The following is a 19,497-nucleotide window of genomic DNA, read 5'->3' as shown; positions in this document are numbered from 1 at the left end:
CCACTGTCTCAGGTGGGTCTGCTGCACACAAGCTCATTTCCCTTTGTGAAGCTTCAGACATCTCTAGGTGACCTGCCTACCTTACCCAAACTTCACATGCTCATTTCTTATGTTGTTTTTCCAGTTTTTCCCCTCTTCTGTTGCCCTCTTCAGGTCGGGGTCTCAGCAATTTTTCCCAACACATCCCATCACATGTCCATCTTCCTCCCAACATTATCAAGTATTCATTTATCCTTTATCCTCATACTACTCCTACACCTCATCTCCAGCTCAGCATGTTATCAGGCAGGAGCTGTATAATTAATTAATTTTTGGGTACGTCTCTACAAACATACACACAGCGCCTTGTAACCAGCACTGGGGGTACTCGGCACTGCAATAACACCAAAAACCACAGAGGTGGGACATGGATGGGCTCTGCAAGCAGAGCTGGGACATAGGCTGGCTGCACCCCAAAGCTCACGGGGTAAGCACAGTCTGCTGGTGTCAGGAGGTTGGATGGCGAGGAAAGCCTTTCTCCTGCCTGCTGGGGAGTGAAGGGTGTGGGAGGTGTGCGGGTGAGGCCTTGCCTTGCGTTTCCGGTGAAAACTGCTGCCGTGGGGCCCTGCACAGGGAACAGCGGAAGTTGCTCAACACAGAGAGGAAGAAGGAAATTGCTTTTCTTACCTCCCCTTCCTTATTAGCAAAATCAAACAACCTTGATCCTGGAACGTGGGTTTGCTCAGAGGAGCTGTGCTCAGCATGGAACTGTGCAGGGAGGAACCGAAAGAGAAAAATGGTCAGGCAAAAGCAATCCAGGAAATGCAGCAACGGTTGCGTTCCTGGCAGAGAGCCACAGTAACACTCCCTAAGGGATCATCAACATAAGCAATCACTGGCAAGAGCCACCCTTTGTCTCTGACCAGGCTGTAACCCTCTTGCTTACCTGCTGAAAAGCCAGGCTTTATCTCCCAGATTTACTGCTGTGTAAGTTTCCAGTCTTTGAACTTGTGCTAGCATTGCAATTCTTTCCGGTGCTGGAGGACCCCTCCCTGACTTGCAGCATGATAAAGTCACAGGCACCATCCATCCCCATTCCTCCAACTCCAGTGCCTTTGGATGTTGTTTAAACCCCACAAACAGGCAGAGTACAGGAGGGCTTCTCACCCTGATTTCAATTCCCAGCCCCTGCATGCTGGTATAGACAGGCTGCAATGCCCGAAACTCATCCCTTATCATCTCCTTCAGCAAAGGGAGGTGAGCACTTCTCTGCAGATGTGCATTTGCACTCCATCAAACGAGAGTGAGAGCACAGCCCATGTGGCACTCATAGGGACAAACAAATCTCATTGAGCAGAAAGATCTAAGGTCGGTTCCTTGTGGGTGAACAGAGACACAGAGAGCACAGCAGCCAGATGCTGGGCCTCTCCTAGCAACCCCCTGCCTCTGGGCTGCTGCTTCAAGACGATTATCAATCCTATGCTGATGGAGTAAATACTGCACAGCTGTCCCACGGGCTGCAAATCCATCAAAAGCCAATACCTGACTCAAAGCTGCCATCGGAAGCAAACCCTTCAGAAGTGGCACCCAACCCCAACCCCATCTGCACCACAGAGTTTTGGGAGCTGTGAATAGGGTCACAGAGAGCAAAGCAGCACTCCCAGTTTTATGACTGCTGGCAGCCCTTCTATGGAGCTGTTTGTAAGGAGAGAACAAAGCGGGGTTATTCAGCAAAGCAGGGACATGTCAAATGGAAAGGACACGACTTTTCCCTCTGCACACCATGGGGGCAAGAGCCAGGCTGGAGCCTTCCAACCCTTTCTGCTGCAGGGTCAGGGCAAGAAGAAAGCTTCAGCTGGCAGCTTTGACAGTCCACAACTTGCAGGACAGACAATACTACATTGAGGCACTTGGACGTGGCTTAGCGGGTATGGTAGTGATGTGTTGATGGTTGGTCTTGGTGACCTGTGAGGTCTTTTTCAATCTTAGTGATTCCATTTAGGGACATGGTTTAGTGGGCACGGTGATGATGGGTTGATGGCTGGACTTGATAGGCACAGAGTTATTAGGGTTGGAAAAGGAAGGGGAGGTAAGATTCTATGCAAACACCCGCATGCGTGCGATTATAAGCCTGTGCATCCATTGGGCCCCAAGAGAAGAAAGAGAAGCCATGATTTGGACAAGTGCTTTCAGGCATTAGATCTGCATCACTCCAAGGATGCATTTTGCAATTGTATGGATTCAAGAAAACCTCCCCAAAATAGGTTTGCTCTCTAGCCAGAGACCTTTCTGTGGTGCCCTATTTCTTCCCCCTGGAGGAAAGGAGGAAACATTCCAGGCAAAGGATGAAAACAGAGCCCTTTAGGAAGATCCTGACATTTACAGGCCCCTGCAGCTCTCAGGAGAGCCCTGGGCCCTGTGCCCAGTGGTGACAGCAACAGGGCACGCAGCTGCAGCCCAACAAGAAGACATTCAGCGCGTCAGCACCATGCAGGGCTTCCAGAGGGGCTCCCGGCTGCTGGCTGCACTGCTGCAGGCACAGAGGGTCCCCCGGGCTGGGGTCACCTCCAAGCCACCCGAGCACCCTGTCTCTCCTGCTGTAAGTAGCTGGTGGGGGTGTTGCAAGCAACAGTAAGGGGATGGGGAAGAGGGAAGTAGCTGGGGTCACAGATCAATGCTTTTCTTGGAATTTAAAGCAAGGTTTGTGTGTTTGGAAGTGGGAGTAAAAAGGAACTTTCAGTGGCACAGCCAAAGTGGATCCCCCTATTGAGAAGCCTGAAAGTACCAGGAAGAAGGTGGCAGTGGTCCCCCAACACTACAGGGCAGCCCCATGTCCTATTACCCCCCCACCCCCCAACCACCAATTTCAGGGGACACTCACTTCCACAGCAGCTGTTCTCAAGGGCAGGGGGAACAAGCTGGCAGTGCAGGGGTGGGTCCTGGCACCACTCCTTCCTTCTGCAGTGGGGATTACCCCCCCACCCAAGCAGCAGCTGCAGGGATCTTCCTGGGCCAGGTGAGAGGAGGTAGGAAGAAGGAACCCTATGCCAGAAATCCTGGATAGTTCTCACCAGCAGCCTTGGCTTGGTAAGTTTACCCAATTTGTCTTTTCAAGGTCTGCCACTCTCAGGAGAGAGAGCTGCTCCGCAAGCCCCATCTCTTCTTTTAGGTGAATAATAAATAAAAGGGACAGCACAAGGGGGTGAGCGCTGCCCTTGTGTGCCAGGAATGGTAGAGACCTCTGCAGGCTGCTTGTCCCTTCTCAAAGTCATCTGAAAGTCAGGCACGGCTGATTCAGCAATGCTGTGAGCCCAGGCCTGGGTCCCACTGCTGACTGACAGCCACCAGTTGCTCTGATTCCCCAGCCAATGTATGACTGAGAAAGACAGAGCAATAGGAACCAACTCAGAGAGTGGCCAGCATGAGCTGCTGCTGGAGGGAGCTGCAGGGCTTACCCAAACTTCCTCCCGCAGCCCACAAGGGCATTTATCTGAGCCCAGAAAGAGCAAGAAGTGCATCAGATTAGTACAGTATTTAATGCAGTGTGCCATCATCCTGAAATCCCACATGTGCAGTCTCCTCACTAATCCCTCTCTTCCCTTTCCTACTGGCAGGAGCAAGCCATCGCGATGACTGTGATGTTCACGTGCCTGCTGGGACCTGCAGCCTGGGTCCTGGCCCACGTGAAGCACTACAGGAGCAGAGAAGACTGAGGAGAAGAACCGAGACCACAGAATGAGTCTACACCAAGGGAAGAACCCTCTGAGCATGTTCATTAAAACTCATGTTGGCATGAAACATCTGGCTCTGCTGGTTTTTCTTGGACCATGTGCTCCATTGCAGGAAAATGGGTTTGTTCTCTTTTCCTGATGCCACACAATCTGACAGCTCAGTTGGCAGGGCAGATCAAAACATAACAGCAACGGACTAGAGGGCAATGGACAATAGAAGGGGCGGGCATTCAGAACTGAGTCACCCTGAAACAAGAGGAAATTTGGAACAAATCTGATTAGAGGGAGAAGGGTGGGGCACAACTAGATGTAGGGTTCGACAATTTTGGCTTTGTTGTTTTTTCAAAGCTTAATTCTTCCTTGTCCAAGACATCTTAGCACCAACACAGCAGCATAGCATCAGCCACATTCTTTTTCCAGTTGCTGGCATTAAACCCAGAGTCAAGACATCAACCTTGAGAAAGCATCGTAAGGATCAACATTTCTGTACTGGTAACGCAGCATATTTAATCATCAGAGAATCAAAATGCCACATAAGGCACCTGAATCACAGCAGCAATCAGGCTATCACTGAAAGAAAAACTACCCGTGGCTGCATAGGCAGCAGCAGCACTTAAAAAACAAAACCAAACAATTTAAATCAAAAAAAAAAGTATCCAGTTACACTAACATGGCCCTGTTCAGTTTAAAACTACTGTTACAAATCTTGCTATTACACCACTGTTCAATTATTCTACTATGTATTATGAAGTACTGTGCATCCAAATGATTACTGGGACACAGCCCCCTTTCAAGCTTGGTTCACATTCTTGATGTGCAATCACCTTTTGTCTTTATAATCACATCTGCAACAGTAGAGTGAAACAAATCATGGGAAGTTTTAAAAGTTGTTAAGAGTTTAAAAAAAAAAAATATAAAAAAAAAAAAAAATCACCAAACTAAATCCCCAAAACCACAAGGAGGTATCACTGCAAAGGTCTGAGGAAGGCCTAAGATTGTCATCTTAGGATTGTCATCTTAGGCCTTCCTCAGACCTTTGCAGTGATACTTCCTTGAGAAAAGGCATCAGACATCTTCCCAGAAAGAGAAAAAAACTTGAAAATAAAGTCTGTGCGTAGTAAAGTTCTATATACTCAATGAATCACATGCTGCTGGTGACTCACAGACTAATTTAACCTGCACTGCTCTGGGAAGAAGGTTATTTTGTTGTTGACTTTTAAATACAAAACTCTAAAGGAAGCGTATTTGTAACCAGTCCAGAGACCCAACTACAAAAGAAGCACTACAGAACTACAGAAAAGGGAAGGCAGAGTAGTTTATTCCAGCAGTACTGCTGCAATTCACTTTAGCACAAAGTGTTCGTAAAAGACAACCACCCCCAGAAGTATATAAAACCAAATCCACTGAATGGTAATCCTGGAAAAAACCCTTTGATGGAGTAAACACTCCCTCTACTGCAAATGAAGAGGAGGGACTGTGGAGAAAGAGGGCAGTAGAAATGATTTTGATAAAGCTGCCTTCAGGCTGCTGCAGGGCAGGGAGGGAGAGGGTACCAGGGAAGGTCATGCCCTCCTAAGGCCAACACCACTAAAGTAATACCACATACAATGGTCAGGCACCTCTCTAGCACATTTTATAGAGGAGCTTCTGCTACCCCCTCAGCGGGCAAATAGCCTCCACTCCTGTAACATGCAATGAGTATTCACATCCTCCCACAGTTTGACAGCAGGACTGACAGATCAGCCACCACGGAGCCTTTGACCTCTTTGTTCGAGAGCAGGATGGGAGCTCCCATGGTCAGTGCCACTAATGTTAGCGCATAGGGAAATCTTGACTCCAAGCACCAAAGGGTTACACAGCAAAAGGCCACTTACTCCTCCGAACACGTATCATAAAGCTGCTCTCCCCTTCGCCCACCCACCCCCCTTCAATATAATTCAGTACAGAGTCAGTGGTCTGAGTGCTGCTAGCATCAGTAGCAGTAGAAATTCCTCTCCCAGGATAGTGCAAGGTCCTCTATGTCAGGATGTCATGGGCTTGATGCTCCACCAACATCTCCATGCTTTTCACATCTGTGCACCAGAACTCCAGGCGATCTTTCATTCCTTTGATCTGGAAGACAAACCCACAGTAACTTGACTGCTCCAATCACTACAAACGGCAAAATACTTGAGATCTCCAACTTCTCAGAACATTTGTTATGAAGGTGAACTTGAGAAATTCAGCACCTTCTGTCTTTATCACCCTGACCTACTCTCTTCCCGAGAGAAGACCACCAGCTGCAGCTTGTTTCTTGTTTCACACATTTCTGTTTGAAGAAGCCACATCCTGGAAAACGGTCACTTCATTGAAGTTTTCTGGTGGTTTTTCAAAGGGAAATGTTTCTATCAGTCTATCTCCTCACAAATCTATAAGCAATTACTGCAAAACACATACAGATGCACCATATACACAAGGAAGGAGCTAAAGGCTATATAAATAATGGAAGAGAAGCAGATACAGTTCTGAGTTTCCTGCACACCTTCAAGGAGCAATTAAGATCTGTTCTCAGTGACCTTTAGCAGTTCTTATTTCAGCTTCCAGGTCAATTAAGGCACAAGAAAATACATCAATACTGCCACAGTATTCCAGCTGGTCATTACCTGCTGTAAATCCAACACACGTGGCTGCACCCACGTCATGTGCACCCTCTTATCCACTTCATCAATACTGCCCTTTACCAAGCCTACTGAGAGAGCCTTCATCACCAGCAGTTCCACCTAAAAAAAAAAAAAAAAAAAAAAAGTAAAAAACAGGGGATCGCCCATTTTCCCAAAGATGTACAAAACCTTTAAATGGGTCCAGTCTGTGATTTTTTTTAAGGAAAAAAAAAAAAGATCAAGGCCTGCAGCATCTCTCATACCCACCTTGCTTTAAATAAAATAATTTGTACAGAGGGAGGGTGAGGAGCTGCATCTTTCTTTTCACAAGATATTCAACAAGACCTTTTACCACATCCTTGCTGAACAACCTAGTTAGAGCATACAGAGAGACCACAGGATGAGAGTTTTAGCAGGCTCTTCCTGCAAGTTCAAAGGCAAGCTTAATGTCTCAGAATTGAGCAGACAGCTGATTATAGAGTTTCTCATGAGTTGACACTGGGTCAAATACTAATAAACACTCTTTTAACGCTAGCAGGATTGCAAATTTGCAGATGACACCAAAGTGGTAGGAGAGGTAGAGATGCTGGAAATAAGAGCCACCGTAAAGACAGATCTCTGTAGATCACACTACACAATTCTTAGCTCAGTGACAACAAGCACGAAGTCCCGAGCCTAGATGAAAGGAGGCCAGGGGAAACATCATCATAGCCTTTCAACATATAAAAGGCAGCAACAGAGAACGTGGAGGTGCTATTCTCACATGGACGCACAGTGAAAAGAGGGGAGACAAGAGTCAGAAGTTGTTTCAGAGAGAATTCTAGCTGGATAAACAATAAATTCCTCACAGTGAGAAAAATTAAAACACCAGTGACATGGCAAAATCTCCCCTTGCTGGAAACAGTCAACACAGTTTGACAGAGTCCTGGATAATATAAGCGAAAGGCCTGCTTGCAAAAACAGGTTGGAACAGATGCCTAAAAATCTTCCAGATCCACTTATTAACAGATAGGAGCAATTTCTTCTAACAGTGTTCACCAAACACAAGAACAGGGGAGAAGATTCACACTTAGGGATCCATGAGGGAGTGGATCCAGTCAGAAGGTTTCAGAACTTAAAAGCTTCAGCATCAAAACATCAGTTTAGCCCTGAACTCACCTCGTTCACAGTGACTTTGGCACTCTTAGCAATCTCCTCAAAAGTGAGCTGCCTGTGATTGGCTGGGCGGGTGAAAGTCATCTGAGTTCAAGAAAAGAAAACAAAAAATAAGGCCCCCCACAGTTCATAGAATCATAGAATCACAGAATCACAAGGTGGGAAAGGACCTACAAGATCATCTAGTCCAACCAACCTTCCATTACCATTGCTACCACAAGCACTAAACCAGATCTCGTTGCTCCTCATCCAGTCACCTCTTGAACACTACCAGGGACCGCGACTCCACCACCTCCCTGGGCAGCCATTCCAGTGCCTGACCATTCTTTGAGAGAAATAGTTTCTCCTTATGTCTAATCTCAGCCTCCTCTGATACATCATGCGGCCATTTCCTCAGGTCCTGTTTGTTGCCTGGAAGAGGCCAAACCCCTCCTCACCACAGCCTCCCTTCAGGAAGCTGTAGAGTGCAGTGAGGTCTCTCCCGAGCCTCCTCTTCTCCAGACTGAACAATCCCAGCTCCCTCAGCCGCTCCTCATAAGACTTGTGCTCCAGACCCCTCACCAGTTTCGTTGCCCTTCTCTGGCCACCTTTCAGGGCCTGAATGTCTTTTTGGTAGTGAGGGGCCCTGAACACAATACTCAAGGTGTGGCCTCACCAGTGCTGAGTACAGGGGATGATCACCTCCCTGCTCCTGCTGGCCACACTATTTCTAATGCAGGCCAGGATGCTGTCAGCCCTCATGGCCACCTGGGCACTCTGTTGGCTCGTGTTCAGTCAAGCATCAACACCCCCAGGTCCCTTTCCTCTTCACAGTCATCCAGCCGCTCATCCCCAAGCCTGTAGTGCTGCATGGGACTACTGTGGCCAAAGTGCAGGTCCCAGCACTTAGCTTTGTTAAACCTCATTCCATTCAACCTTAGCCCAGCAATCCAGCTTATCTAGATACCCCTGAAAGGCCTCCCTACACTCAGGCAGATCAACACCACCTCCCAACTTGGTGTTATCTGCAAACATACCAAAGATACACTCAATCCCCTCTAGGGGATCCCCAGTCTACGTCATCAATAAAGATACTAAACAAGATGAGCCCCAGAGTCTGGAATCTGATCCCAGTCACTGGAATCTGAAACCGACCCCTAGAGGACACCACTTGTAACGGGTCACCAGCTGGACTTTCCAGCTCCATTCACCACCACCCATTGGGCACAGCCCTCCAGCCAGTTCCTTACCCAACCTGTCCAGGCCACGGGCAGTCAGTTTCCCTGGGAGAATACTGTGAGAGATCATGTCAAAGGCTTTGCTGAAGTCTGGGTAAACTACATCAACAGCCTTTACCTCGTCCACCAGACTGGTCACCCAGTTGTAGGAGATGAGGTTGGTCAAGCACGACCTGCCTTTCACGAACCTGTGCTGGCTGGGCCTGATCCCCTGGATGCCACACACACGTCATGTGATCTCACCTATGATGCCTTGCTCCACAACTTTCCCTAGTACTGATGTCAGGCTGACAGGCCTGTAGTTCCCCAAATCCTCCTTACAGCCCTTCTTGAAGATAGGAGTCACATCAGCAAGCCTCCAATCCTCTGGGACCTCTCCAGTTAACCAGGAGCGCTGGTAGATGGCTGAGAGCGGCTTGGCAATCACCCCTGCCAGCTCCCTCAGTACCCGAGGGTGGAGCCCATCTGGTCCCATGGCCTTGTGACTGTCCAGATGGAGGAGGAGTTCTCTGACTGTCTCCACCTGAATCACCAGGGGTGTATTCTGCGTAGCATACCAGACTTGCAGATCAGGGCGTAAAGTGCGCTGAGGATAACTGATCTGCCTCTCAAAGGCAGACTTAAAGGTGTTGAGGACTCAGCTTTCTCCTTATTCTCAGTGGTCACATTCCCTGCTGCATCAAGTAAAGGATGGAAATTCTCGGTTCTTCTCTTACCATTGATACATTTGATTTTGATAGTTGTTCTTATGTTGGTGTTTTTTTTTTCTTTCCACTCTATAGCACACACAGCCTCATTGCACTGCCCCGCTGAGATCTCAACCTGCAGCATCAACTGCTTTTTCACATTTAATCAAAATATTTCAAAGAAAACTATTTCTGCCAGCAGAAAATAGTAGCATTCCTCACTCCTCCACAAACCTCGATGCTCTGAGCAGATTTCCCACTAACACCACAATCTCCAAATAAAGCAGGTCAGACTGCACTGAACCCCTGACACAAGACAATGCCTATAGGTGGTAAAAGCAGTTCCCAGCAGAACACTAGAAGTGGAAAACACACACACACACAGAATGTGTGCACATAGATATATATACACACATTATGATTTAGATAATGGAACTCCGAAAACAGATTGAGAGTCAGGGAGGTTTACACATAAACACTAGTTGGTAACAATAAAACCAAAATCTTCAAGTGACAGAGAAAAATGTTTTCATCACTGAGTTACCTCCCAGAGAAAGGACATAAGTTGGTTAAGACTTTAACCACATTTTCTTACACAGAACATATCTGAAGAGTTATTTCAGATACTGCCCTTAGGTACAAAGCTTGCTCCTTACTTCTCCACCTCCATACCCTGACTGAAAGAGAAACCTTCGAATCCTTGAAACCACAAACAAGCACAATATTTGCTTCTTGGCACCACCTAGAGGCAAAACTTGCTGTCAACCAGCTAGTTGCACTCCAGAGTTTCTCGGTCATACAAATGAATCTGCTCAGCAGAGAATGCAGCACTTGACTTTGAAGCTAACCCCATCAAAAAGCAGTCAGAGCAGCACCTTTCCATTTCCCACATGACAGTTCTCAGCTCGGCAGCTCACCTCCATAAGACATAACAGTTGAATCTTCTGCAGCAGAAGCGCTTCATTTGCAGCCAGATCTGGCTGTGAGAGGGTAAAACACAACAAGTCTGTTATTACTTATTCTTCCCTGCTGGCAAAGCATGCTATACACAGGAGTAAGCCAGAGAGACCCATTCATGGTGGGTACCTCATAAATCCTCTTGTATGAGAGTGAGGCCACTACAAGCCACCCACTGCTTGGCAATGAATCCATAAAGTAAGTCCCGAGAACTGAGTTAAACACACTGCCCCACAAGGCAGGCAGCCTCCTAATAAAAGCCACAGCCTTGTATAAGCAGACAAGTCAATATGCAACTACTGTCATGTCCATAATACTACAGAAATTAGGTGTCTGCAACCACCTGGGAGAGAACAAGGGAGCAAAGAGGCAGGTGCTGCCCAAGTGCCCTCTCACCATAATTACAATTAATAAAGCTTCTTTAACTTTGCAGTCCCTATATTCTCTGACAAAACCAACCAAGATGAAAGATGTAGTTCTGTGATTAAAATTATACCCAAAAGTCAGGAAATCTTAAGTTAAAGATCTCAGAATCTCCTAGGTGACCTCTGTAAATATAAAGCCTAGACATCAAGCAATGTATCAACTAAATCACTCACCTGCTGACCCCATGCTGACTTCAAAGCCTGAAACGTCTCTACATTACCACTGTTGAAGGCATAAAGCGTATCAATCAGCCACTGCCGATCAGTGCTTCTCAGGGACTCCAGAACAGGGTGCATGAGCTGTAGGATATATGCAAAACATTGTTAAAAGGATAAAATCAACTCCTACTACTCAACTGCAGAAAGAAGAGTAGCATCCCTTACCAGCTCTCCAAAGTTATAAACACCTTCTCCCAAGAGCCCTGCCAGCCCCAGGGTAAAGGCTCTCTCCTGCTGCTCTGATACTGTAGAAAGAAAAAACCATACAAACAACACCAAAATGTCAACAAACATTTGCTTGGAGCAGCAGACTAAGTCCCATTAGCCTTTCCCTCACTTTCTTCCCTGTCTGTATTATATTATCCGCAGCCCTTCTCCCTTTCCATTCCCATGCCTGAAATTCAGAAACTTGCAACAAGCACAGGAGTGTAAAAGAAAAAAAACAGAGAGGCTTTTTTTGAACCTATACTGAAGATTTTGGGAACTAGAACAAACTATCTCTCTTGGTAGGAGCATTATGCCCTGCCTCCATCACCTCAATTCACTTGGAAGCAGAATCCTACTCATTCTTCACGTGTTTCCTAACCGCCTCCCTCCTCCCTGCCTTCTTTGTAGGTAGGTCCTAAGCCAACAATACACTCAAAACAAAGCCAAGAAAACCTGTGCATTTATTTAGTTTGAAGTGATAGAACAGAGAATGAAGTTGAGGCTCTCTTTGCTAAGCAAAGGAAGAGTTACCCGGCAGATCTTTAACATCGATGCACCCCAGAAACCGCAGCGCATCCTTGTAGTACGAGGCGTGGTTCCCAATCGTCTGGTAGTACTTGCTGGAGAGATCATAGAAGCGGCTATGAACTGAAGTCACCCCAGGGAGATTGTTCAGCATCTCCTCAACCTCCTCAATGGTCTCCTAGTAAGCGGAAAACTTGTTTGTTACAGAAAGGTACACTTCATGCACATCCCCTCCCTATTCTTCCAGTTTATCGTTAAGGGTTATCATATCTGTTCTGCAAGTCACATCCATTCAGTAGTAAGAACAGATGAGACCACAGCCAAAGCCACTACCATGGTATTAAAAATAAAATAATGGCATTTTTCCTCTAAAATAAAAAAAGCAAAAAAACCAACACCACACACACAAAAACACCCCAAACTCCATCTATAATATACTTAATACCATAATCCTTCAAAATATTTGAACTTGCAAAAGGCTCAAGCAGAACTGCATGGAAAACCCTAAACTTTAAAAGATGGTTCTCAGAATCTTCCTGAAAATTCATTGGCTGCAAGCACTACACCCACATTTTTATGGCTTACGAGACAGAGAGCAGAACTGCAGGTCTTCCTGGAAGTCCTAGGAGCTGAGTATCTATGATCACCTCATTCACAACTGAAGCACAGGCGCAGGCACACCTGCTACTGAACTCATCACTGAGCTCCAAACTAGTTGAGTACTTGTACAACTCTAGCTACCACCTCACCTTTGTCACCTGCAGGTCTCCAATGTTCAACTTCAGTGCCCCAATGGCCGTTTTACACAGAATGACAGCTTCATCACTGCTTTTTACCTGTAGTTACAGAAACCCATACTTGAGTGTTTCCATTCCAGTCATGACAGCTCTTGAAACCCAAACCCAGTTATACTTCACTTGTTAACAAGCTACAGCATTGGAACACAGGTGTTCACTCTAAGGATTCTCCACCATAGTCTCAACATAAAGACGGGTCTTTCCAGCTGTTTCGTATTTGAAATACATCCTTCCAGCTGTTTCGTATTTGAAATACACATTACCATTCACACAGGTGAGCAACTAGGAAGGGTGATCTCAAAAATACCTTTTCTCGAGTCTTTTCCAGAAAGGTAAGGGCCACAGTGGGATCTGCAACAACAACAAAACCCTCAGAAATTCCACTAAATTAACCTAGGTGTAAATCCTTTACCTAAACTCAAGAATTTTTTCCTATAGCGTATTGTCCAAACTTCTAAAGCTGCTACCATCTGTAAGCCAGGCTTTCTGCACGTTAGCTGATTTCTCAGCTGAGCAATGATACTGATGCTGTTACACAGCTCTAATTACTCAAACTCTCAGCACTGGTGCTTTCCTTTTTCCACACACAAGGAAGACAATAGCTCAGCACTGAAGTTTTAGCTGTTACTACTACCTAGTTTCATGGACATCACTGCTTAAAAATGCTGTAAGCAAAGGGTAAGGTCACTTACCTGTCATCTGCCTGACTACATGAAGAATGATCTCTACAAGGGACAGGGGATTCACCCTAGAATGAAGAACCCATTGTCAGAGCAGTAGTTGTCAGCAGTGGGCTATCCAAAAACTTCCAGGCAAATAAACTCACCTGTGTTCAAATTCGCTGATAAAGTTCTCATAAAGCTGTGGGTACAAAGATATGAACAGTCAGGGAAAACAGATATTTTGCTTTATCCACAACATTCACTTCCTCATTGTATTCCCATACATTCTTCCAATAAAGTAGGGAGCAGGAAAGAGCTATGTCATGCAAAATACAGGATCCAAAAATGGCTTTTTTGTGATAATTCTATCCATTCAGTATCCTCCCACCTGGAAGGGGTGATTCATGAACTTTATAAGCTAGCAGATACTGAAACACAATGCCTCTCTGCAGACCAGCCTGGTGCTTGCTTTCTACTACCAATGCACACACAGCACAGGCCTGAACATTTCAAAACTCCCTGCACACATTCTAACCCCTTCACACCCATTCCTTCAACTAGAAACTAGTGGCTCTTCATCAAGGAAGCAATTACCTCATGGGAAACTGATTTTAAAAGAGACACAAAGGAAAGTGAGGAAAGAAGGAATGCTCACTTGTAACACACAGAGGATATGAGTAAGCCCCTATCTTCATGAAGGAAGAACCTGACAAAGCATGGGTGAACTACTGCATACAATGCTCTGTAACTACTATTTATACTGCAGCCAGCCTATCCTGTATTTGCAACAGTAAACCACCCTATTCCAAAAGGGAAAGAAAGACACTACACCCCCTGTCCAAAATCTGGACTGAATGAAATCATGATAACGTTAATTTGAGGCTTGCTACATGGCACACTTAATCTTTGCACACTTCCAAAAGAGCTACCCAAATCCCCACACACTTGCATCTGCTTCACAAACTCCTCCCAGGTAAGTTTCTCTAGTTCAGTGTTTCTCCTGAGATAAGTCACAGAGCACTTAGTTTCGCTAGCAGGAAAATACCATCACTCATCTTTGTCACAGAAAGGGGAACAAAGGCTCATGGATAGCTGAGCACCTCACCTTGATGAGTCCATCTCCTTGGGCAAAGCAAGGGTCCTGCACAAAATCCAAAACTTGCAGCGTCAGCTGGTGCCAGAGCCTTCAAAACACAGAATCACAGAACTATGAAGATTGGAAAAGGCCTCTGAAATCAAGTCCAACTCCAACCCATCCCTATCATGTCCAATGACCCTCAGTGCCACATCTCTGTAGTTCTCAAACATTCCCAGAGGCTGTGACTGCACCACCTCCCCAGGCAGCCTGTGCCTCTGCATCTCTGCTCTTTACAAGAAGAAATGTTTCCTAACATCCAACCTGATCCTGCCCTGGTGCAACTTGACGCTGTCACCTTTAGTCCTATCACTGTTACCTGGGAGAAGAAGAGGCCAATTCCCACCCACTTCCACAACCTCCTATCAGGCAGTTATTAGGACTGATAAGGATTCCCCTGAGTCTCCTCTGCTCCAGACTTAACCATCCCAACTCCCCCAGCCGCTCCCCATAAGACATGTGTTCCAGACCCCTCACAGCCCCACTGCCCTTCTTTGGGCACACTCCAAGACCTTTATGTCTTTATGGTAGTAATGGACCAAACTCTGGGCACAGCACTCAAGGTGCGGCCACGACAGAAGTGAGTACAAGAGAACGATCAGCTCATACTCCAGCTGGCCAGGCTACTACGGACACAAGCCAGGAAGCCGTTGGCCTTGGCCACCTGGGCACGCTGCCTGCTCACGTTCAGGAGCCGCTGTCAGTTAACCCCCAGACGCTTTTCCCCACGTGCAGCTTTCAGTCACTACCCCCGGAGCAACACCCGGGGCCACGCACAAGCAGGGCATCCCGCAAGCTCACACTGACACCAGCCCCGCGGTTCGGGGACGAGACACAGCGGTGACCCCACCACGCCGAACAGGGACTCCCCGGGCGAAAGACCGCAGCACCGTGGGGGAACACGGAAAGCATCCCCTGCCGTCCCCCCGCGCCTTACCCGCAGCGCTAACCGAGCCGCCCCCGCTGCCCCTTTCCCCACCCGGAGCCTAGCACCCCGAGGCGGACCCCCGCAGCCACCTCGGGGCGATCCCGCAGAGCCCCCCCCGACGCTCACTTCTTATTGTAGAGCTCCTCCAGGCGGTGCCACACGGCGGCCTGCCCAGGCCCGGCGCTCTGGCTCTGCTGCAGGAAGCCCGGCACGTCCTTCATGGCGGCGGCGACCGCAGCAGCAGCGACGCCGAGCCCCGGGCCGCCCTCACCGGAAATGCACACTCACTTCCGGCGCGGCGCGGGGCACGCTGGGCACCGTGAGGCCTCGCGTTGCCCGTCCCCCCTGCACACTTCCGCTCCCCCCCCACCCCGCCCCCCGTAACCATGGCAACGGGGCCATGGAGCGGGGGGTTCGGCGCGGAGCGGCACTGGTGGCGGGTGAGGGGAGGGAGTGGGCCCTGATGGGTGCTGGGGGGAGCCTGCGTGGAAGGGACAGGGGCTGAGGGTATGGGGAGGAGCTGGGGTAAGGGAGCAGGGCCCGAGGGGAGCCTGAGTAAGGAGTAAGGTGCTGGGCTCTGAGAGGGAGCTGAGAGGAGAAAGTGGGGTCTGGGGCAGGCCGAGGGAGCCTCCTCTTCGCATTTTGCTGTCTCCGTTTCTTCCTTGAATCGCAGTTCGCTGACTGTGTTTTCTTGCAGCGTGGAGGAACCTGTGGGAGCGTGGCGGCACGGCTCGGTTCCGCCCTCAGTGCAGGACTGGCTGTGGGGCATGCAGGTAGGGCTGGATGGTTTCGTGCAGCCCTGGTGCGGAGAGCCTCACCTCTCCTGTCTGAACAGACACGTGGGCCTGCGTGTCTTTGAGTCTGAGCTGGGGATTGCAGCTGGGAGTTCAGAAACAAAGTGCAGAGAAATGTTAACGTTTGCCAGGTTGTGAATTTAGCTCTGTGGGGATCTGACCTGGCACGGCAGAACCGTGTCCTAGTGGTGTCAGTGTCAGTCACACTGAGCACAACGTTAGGACATAGTAATTGCTGTTTGCAGATTGCCAGGATCCAGCAGCTCTTGGCTCTTCACATTCCCATGCCTCGCCTGGACTGCTTTTAATATCCTGCTGCAGCAAGCACTCATTGTCTACGGAGAAAGTGTTCCTTAGATAATAATGGGTGTTCTGAGCCCCATCTGTACTCGCTGCTGACCTTCAGTTCCTGTACTTTCCAGCTGTTCATGGAGCTCTCCCAAGGCAGAGTCCTTTGGGGGGAAGTAGAGAACTGGTGAAATGTCTGTTCTAACCCAGGCAGTGCTGTTTTCCAGAGCGACCACAGCACCCTGTTAGAAGCTTCCTGAAACCCAAAGCATAGAAAACAGTATTGTAAATAATTTGTGAGACCTGAGTCCCTGAGCATGGTTCCCACAGTCCTGTGTCTACTCCCTGCAGAAAAAAAAAAACAACAACCTTCTTATAGGGAAATTTGGTGTGTCTTAGCATTGGGTGTTTTTAAGGTCTTCTAAAATCAGTGCAATGCAAAGCATCTTTTTTGAGAGTAGACTAATGCTTAAGCTTTGTCCTCATTGATTATATACTAATACAGTCTTGTAGATTGAAGAGCGTTCTGCAGCATTCTTGGTGTGGTTCTCCCCCAGGTCCACTGAGCAGCTCTTTCAGCTGAAGTCTCTCACCAGGCAACCTACTGTGCTTTCCCTCTTCCAAACAGGGTACAAGGGAACAGGCCCTTCTCTCGATCTGCTGCTGCCAGTGCTGTTTTGGGACTGGGCAGTTGGGGAGGTGACAGTGGGAAGCAGAAGCTCACCCTGCAGGATGTGGCGGAGCTCATTCGGAAGAAGGAGTGTCGTCGAGTAGTGGTGATGGCCGGTGCAGGGATTAGCACCCCCAGCGGGATCCCAGACTTCAGGTAGTGCCTTCATTGTTTTATATCCTTGTTTAATATTGGGACTACCAGGTTCTTCTGCCTAGGCCAAGGACCTGGCTCTCTGCTCTTTTGTGTCTTGGCGTGGTGGGTGGCTTTCCCCCTGTGTTCTGACCGCCTGCCTTCCTTGCCTCTCTGCAGGTCCCCAGGGAGCGGCCTCTATAGTAACCTTGAGCAGTACAGCATCCCTTATCCCGAAGCCATCTTTGAACTGGCCTACTTCTTCATCAACCCCAAGCCATTTTTCACTTTGGCCAAGGAGCTCTACCCTGGCAATTATAGACCCAACTATGCCCACTATTTCCTGAGACTCCTGCACGACAAAGGGCTCCTTCTGCGTCTCTATACTCAGAATATTGATGGGCTGGAGCGAGGTGAGTTTTCTCCAGCTCTCAGCAGTACAGTACCAGAAAGAGATGAGGATGAGAAACAGAACAGGAGAACTGGGGAAATGCCTGTTGAAGATGGAGTTTCTGGTTCAGTCACCTCATGCTGAGCTGATCCTCTCCCACCTGCTGTGTTCCAGTTGCTGGGATCCCTCCTGATAGACTGGTGGAAGCCCACGGCACTTTTGCTACTGCCACGTGCACAGTCTGTCGGAGGAAATTCCCAGGAGAGGACTTCAGGGTGAGTGACTGCAGCTGGGCACTGACACGAAGTAATGTTACTGGGAGGGTCCAACATGGTTGTGACCCTGCTTGTGTGCTGCCCCATATCAACTGGCATTGGGTACTTTTACTTCAGGGGGACGTTATGGCAGACAAGGTCCCTCACTGTCGCGTCTGCACCGGAATCGTCAAGCCTGACATCGTGTTCTTTGGCGAGGAGCTCCCGCAGCGCTTCTTCCTGCACTTGACAGACTTCCCCATGGCAGACCTGCTTTTTGTCATCGGAACATCCCTGGAGGTATGGGACTAGGGGATGTCCTTGTTCACAAGGAAAAAAGGGCCCGAGGGGCTCTGGAGGAGAGAGAGGGGTTACAGAAGGCAAGGAACTGGGTTATCTAGGTAAAATTGGAGGTAGCGGGAAGCAGGGTATATGCACTCAGAGGCAGTATGAAAACTTTAAGTGCTCCTGGTGAAGGTGGGCACCTGGAATGGAAGAAGTAATTTTTGCAGCAACCTGAGGCCATGGGATAACTGGCAACATCCATAACCAGTTCAAAGCTGGGATAGCTTAGCCCATGGTGGGAGAACTTGTTAAGCACGAACCCAGCAGTCTGAAATCTCTGAAATGGAGCACGCAATGAATTGATCCCTGCAGCAGGGTGACCACCTTTCTCTCTGCTCTGCCGGGTTGCCTCCCTCTAGGTGGAGCCCTTTGCCAGCCTGGCAGGAGCTGTTCGCAACTCCGTTCCCCGGGTCCTCATCAACCGAGATCTTGTAGGACCGTTTGCCTGGCAGCAACGTTACAATGACATAGCCCAGCTGGAGGATGTGGTCACTGGGGTCAAGAAGCTCGTGGAATTGCTGGACTGGAACGAAGAGATGCAAACACTAATTCAGAAAGAAAAAGAAAAGGTGGGAAGGAGCTCGGTGCCCCATCTCCTTCTCTTGGCCTCCATTCCTGGTGCTTGAGTTATCTTGGGGGGATGCAGGCAGTGTTTGCTGGGATTAGAGACTTGCACCACAGGCATTGCCACGCTCACAGTCAGCACTCAGAGAAAAGAACCAGGGAAAAGTGCAGGAGGGTTAAAAAAGCAAACAGCAGTGGTATTTTGCAATGGGGGCAGGCACAGTGCCACAGAGCAGACTGCTGTATTGCTAAACGTTTCAGTGGGCAGAAGGGGAGGACAGAGCTGCCAGCCTCAGAGGAAACAGGAAAAATGTGGAAAATGCCAAACTCAGAGTTGAGCATGAGTGCTGTAAGGCATTGTCAAGTGGTGACATGCTTGATTACTGAAAAGTTGTCTGTGGCTTTCAGCTGCTTATTTATTTATTCCCAAATGGAACACACCATATAGATTTAAGGACAGTAGCCCAGAGTCACAGACAAAAAAAAAAAAGTTATGTTAATCCAGTCCAATCTTGTAAGGCAGTAGAGGACTTGGTTTTTATAGTGCTTAGCCCTGCCTGTGAGCCTGAGATGCTGTTAATGCTACCTGCTTTAATGGGAGTAACTGCTCAACTAAACAGGGAGCCAAGCATCACCTTAGCAGAGTACTCTTTCAGTACATTCACCTAATTGCTTTGGTTTCATTTAATGCTTGTGCTGTTCTAAGCCACAGATGGATGGACAAAGCTAGTGCAAGTGTTGCAAAGCATGAAAAAACCTCCTTGCTTTGGGATTTTGGTGCAGCGTCACTGACTGAG

At 48.2% G+C, this 19,497-nt stretch overlaps 2 protein-coding genes and 1 long non-coding RNA gene across 3 annotated transcripts; 2 read left to right on the top strand and 1 right to left on the bottom strand.

Moving 5' to 3' along the window:
* Positions 1-2,450: 2,450 nt before the first annotated feature.
* LOC306948291 lies at positions 2,451-3,777 on the top strand. The gene is made up of 2 exons (XR_013792589.1): positions 2,451-2,578; positions 3,594-3,777. It is a non-coding gene; the product is annotated as an uncharacterized lncRNA (long non-coding RNA).
* A 1,949-nt stretch (positions 3,778-5,726) lies between these two features.
* On the bottom strand, positions 5,727-15,483 carry PSMD13 (proteasome 26S subunit, non-ATPase 13; the record flags this gene model as incomplete). The annotated part of the gene is made up of 13 exons (XM_079537557.1): positions 5,727-5,822; positions 6,353-6,469; positions 7,508-7,588; positions 10,325-10,387; positions 10,964-11,089; positions 11,174-11,253; positions 11,747-11,918; positions 12,490-12,576; positions 12,845-12,888; positions 13,230-13,285; positions 13,364-13,398; positions 14,305-14,383; positions 15,389-15,483. The coding sequence occupies 13 exons, from the start codon at positions 15,481-15,483 to the stop codon at positions 5,727-5,729; spliced, it is 1,131 nt and encodes a 376-aa protein (XP_079393683.1).
* Positions 15,484-15,662: 179 nt separating this feature from the next.
* SIRT3 (sirtuin 3) lies at positions 15,663-18,762 on the top strand (the record flags this gene model as incomplete). The annotated part of the gene is made up of 7 exons (XM_079537027.1): positions 15,663-15,702; positions 15,960-16,035; positions 16,973-17,170; positions 17,327-17,559; positions 17,712-17,812; positions 17,930-18,091; positions 18,496-18,762. The coding sequence occupies 7 exons, from the start codon at positions 15,663-15,665 to the stop codon at positions 18,760-18,762; spliced, it is 1,077 nt and encodes a 358-aa protein (XP_079393153.1).
* Positions 18,763-19,497: the final 735 nt, after the last annotated feature.

Source organism: Tetrao urogallus (assembly GCF_951394365.1).
Source record: "Tetrao urogallus genome assembly, chromosome: 6".
Classification (NCBI taxonomy): Eukaryota; Metazoa; Chordata; class Aves; order Galliformes; family Phasianidae; genus Tetrao; species Tetrao urogallus.
The sequence above is the reverse complement of the archived record's forward strand: the minus strand, read 5'-3'. Positions and strand labels throughout refer to the sequence as shown.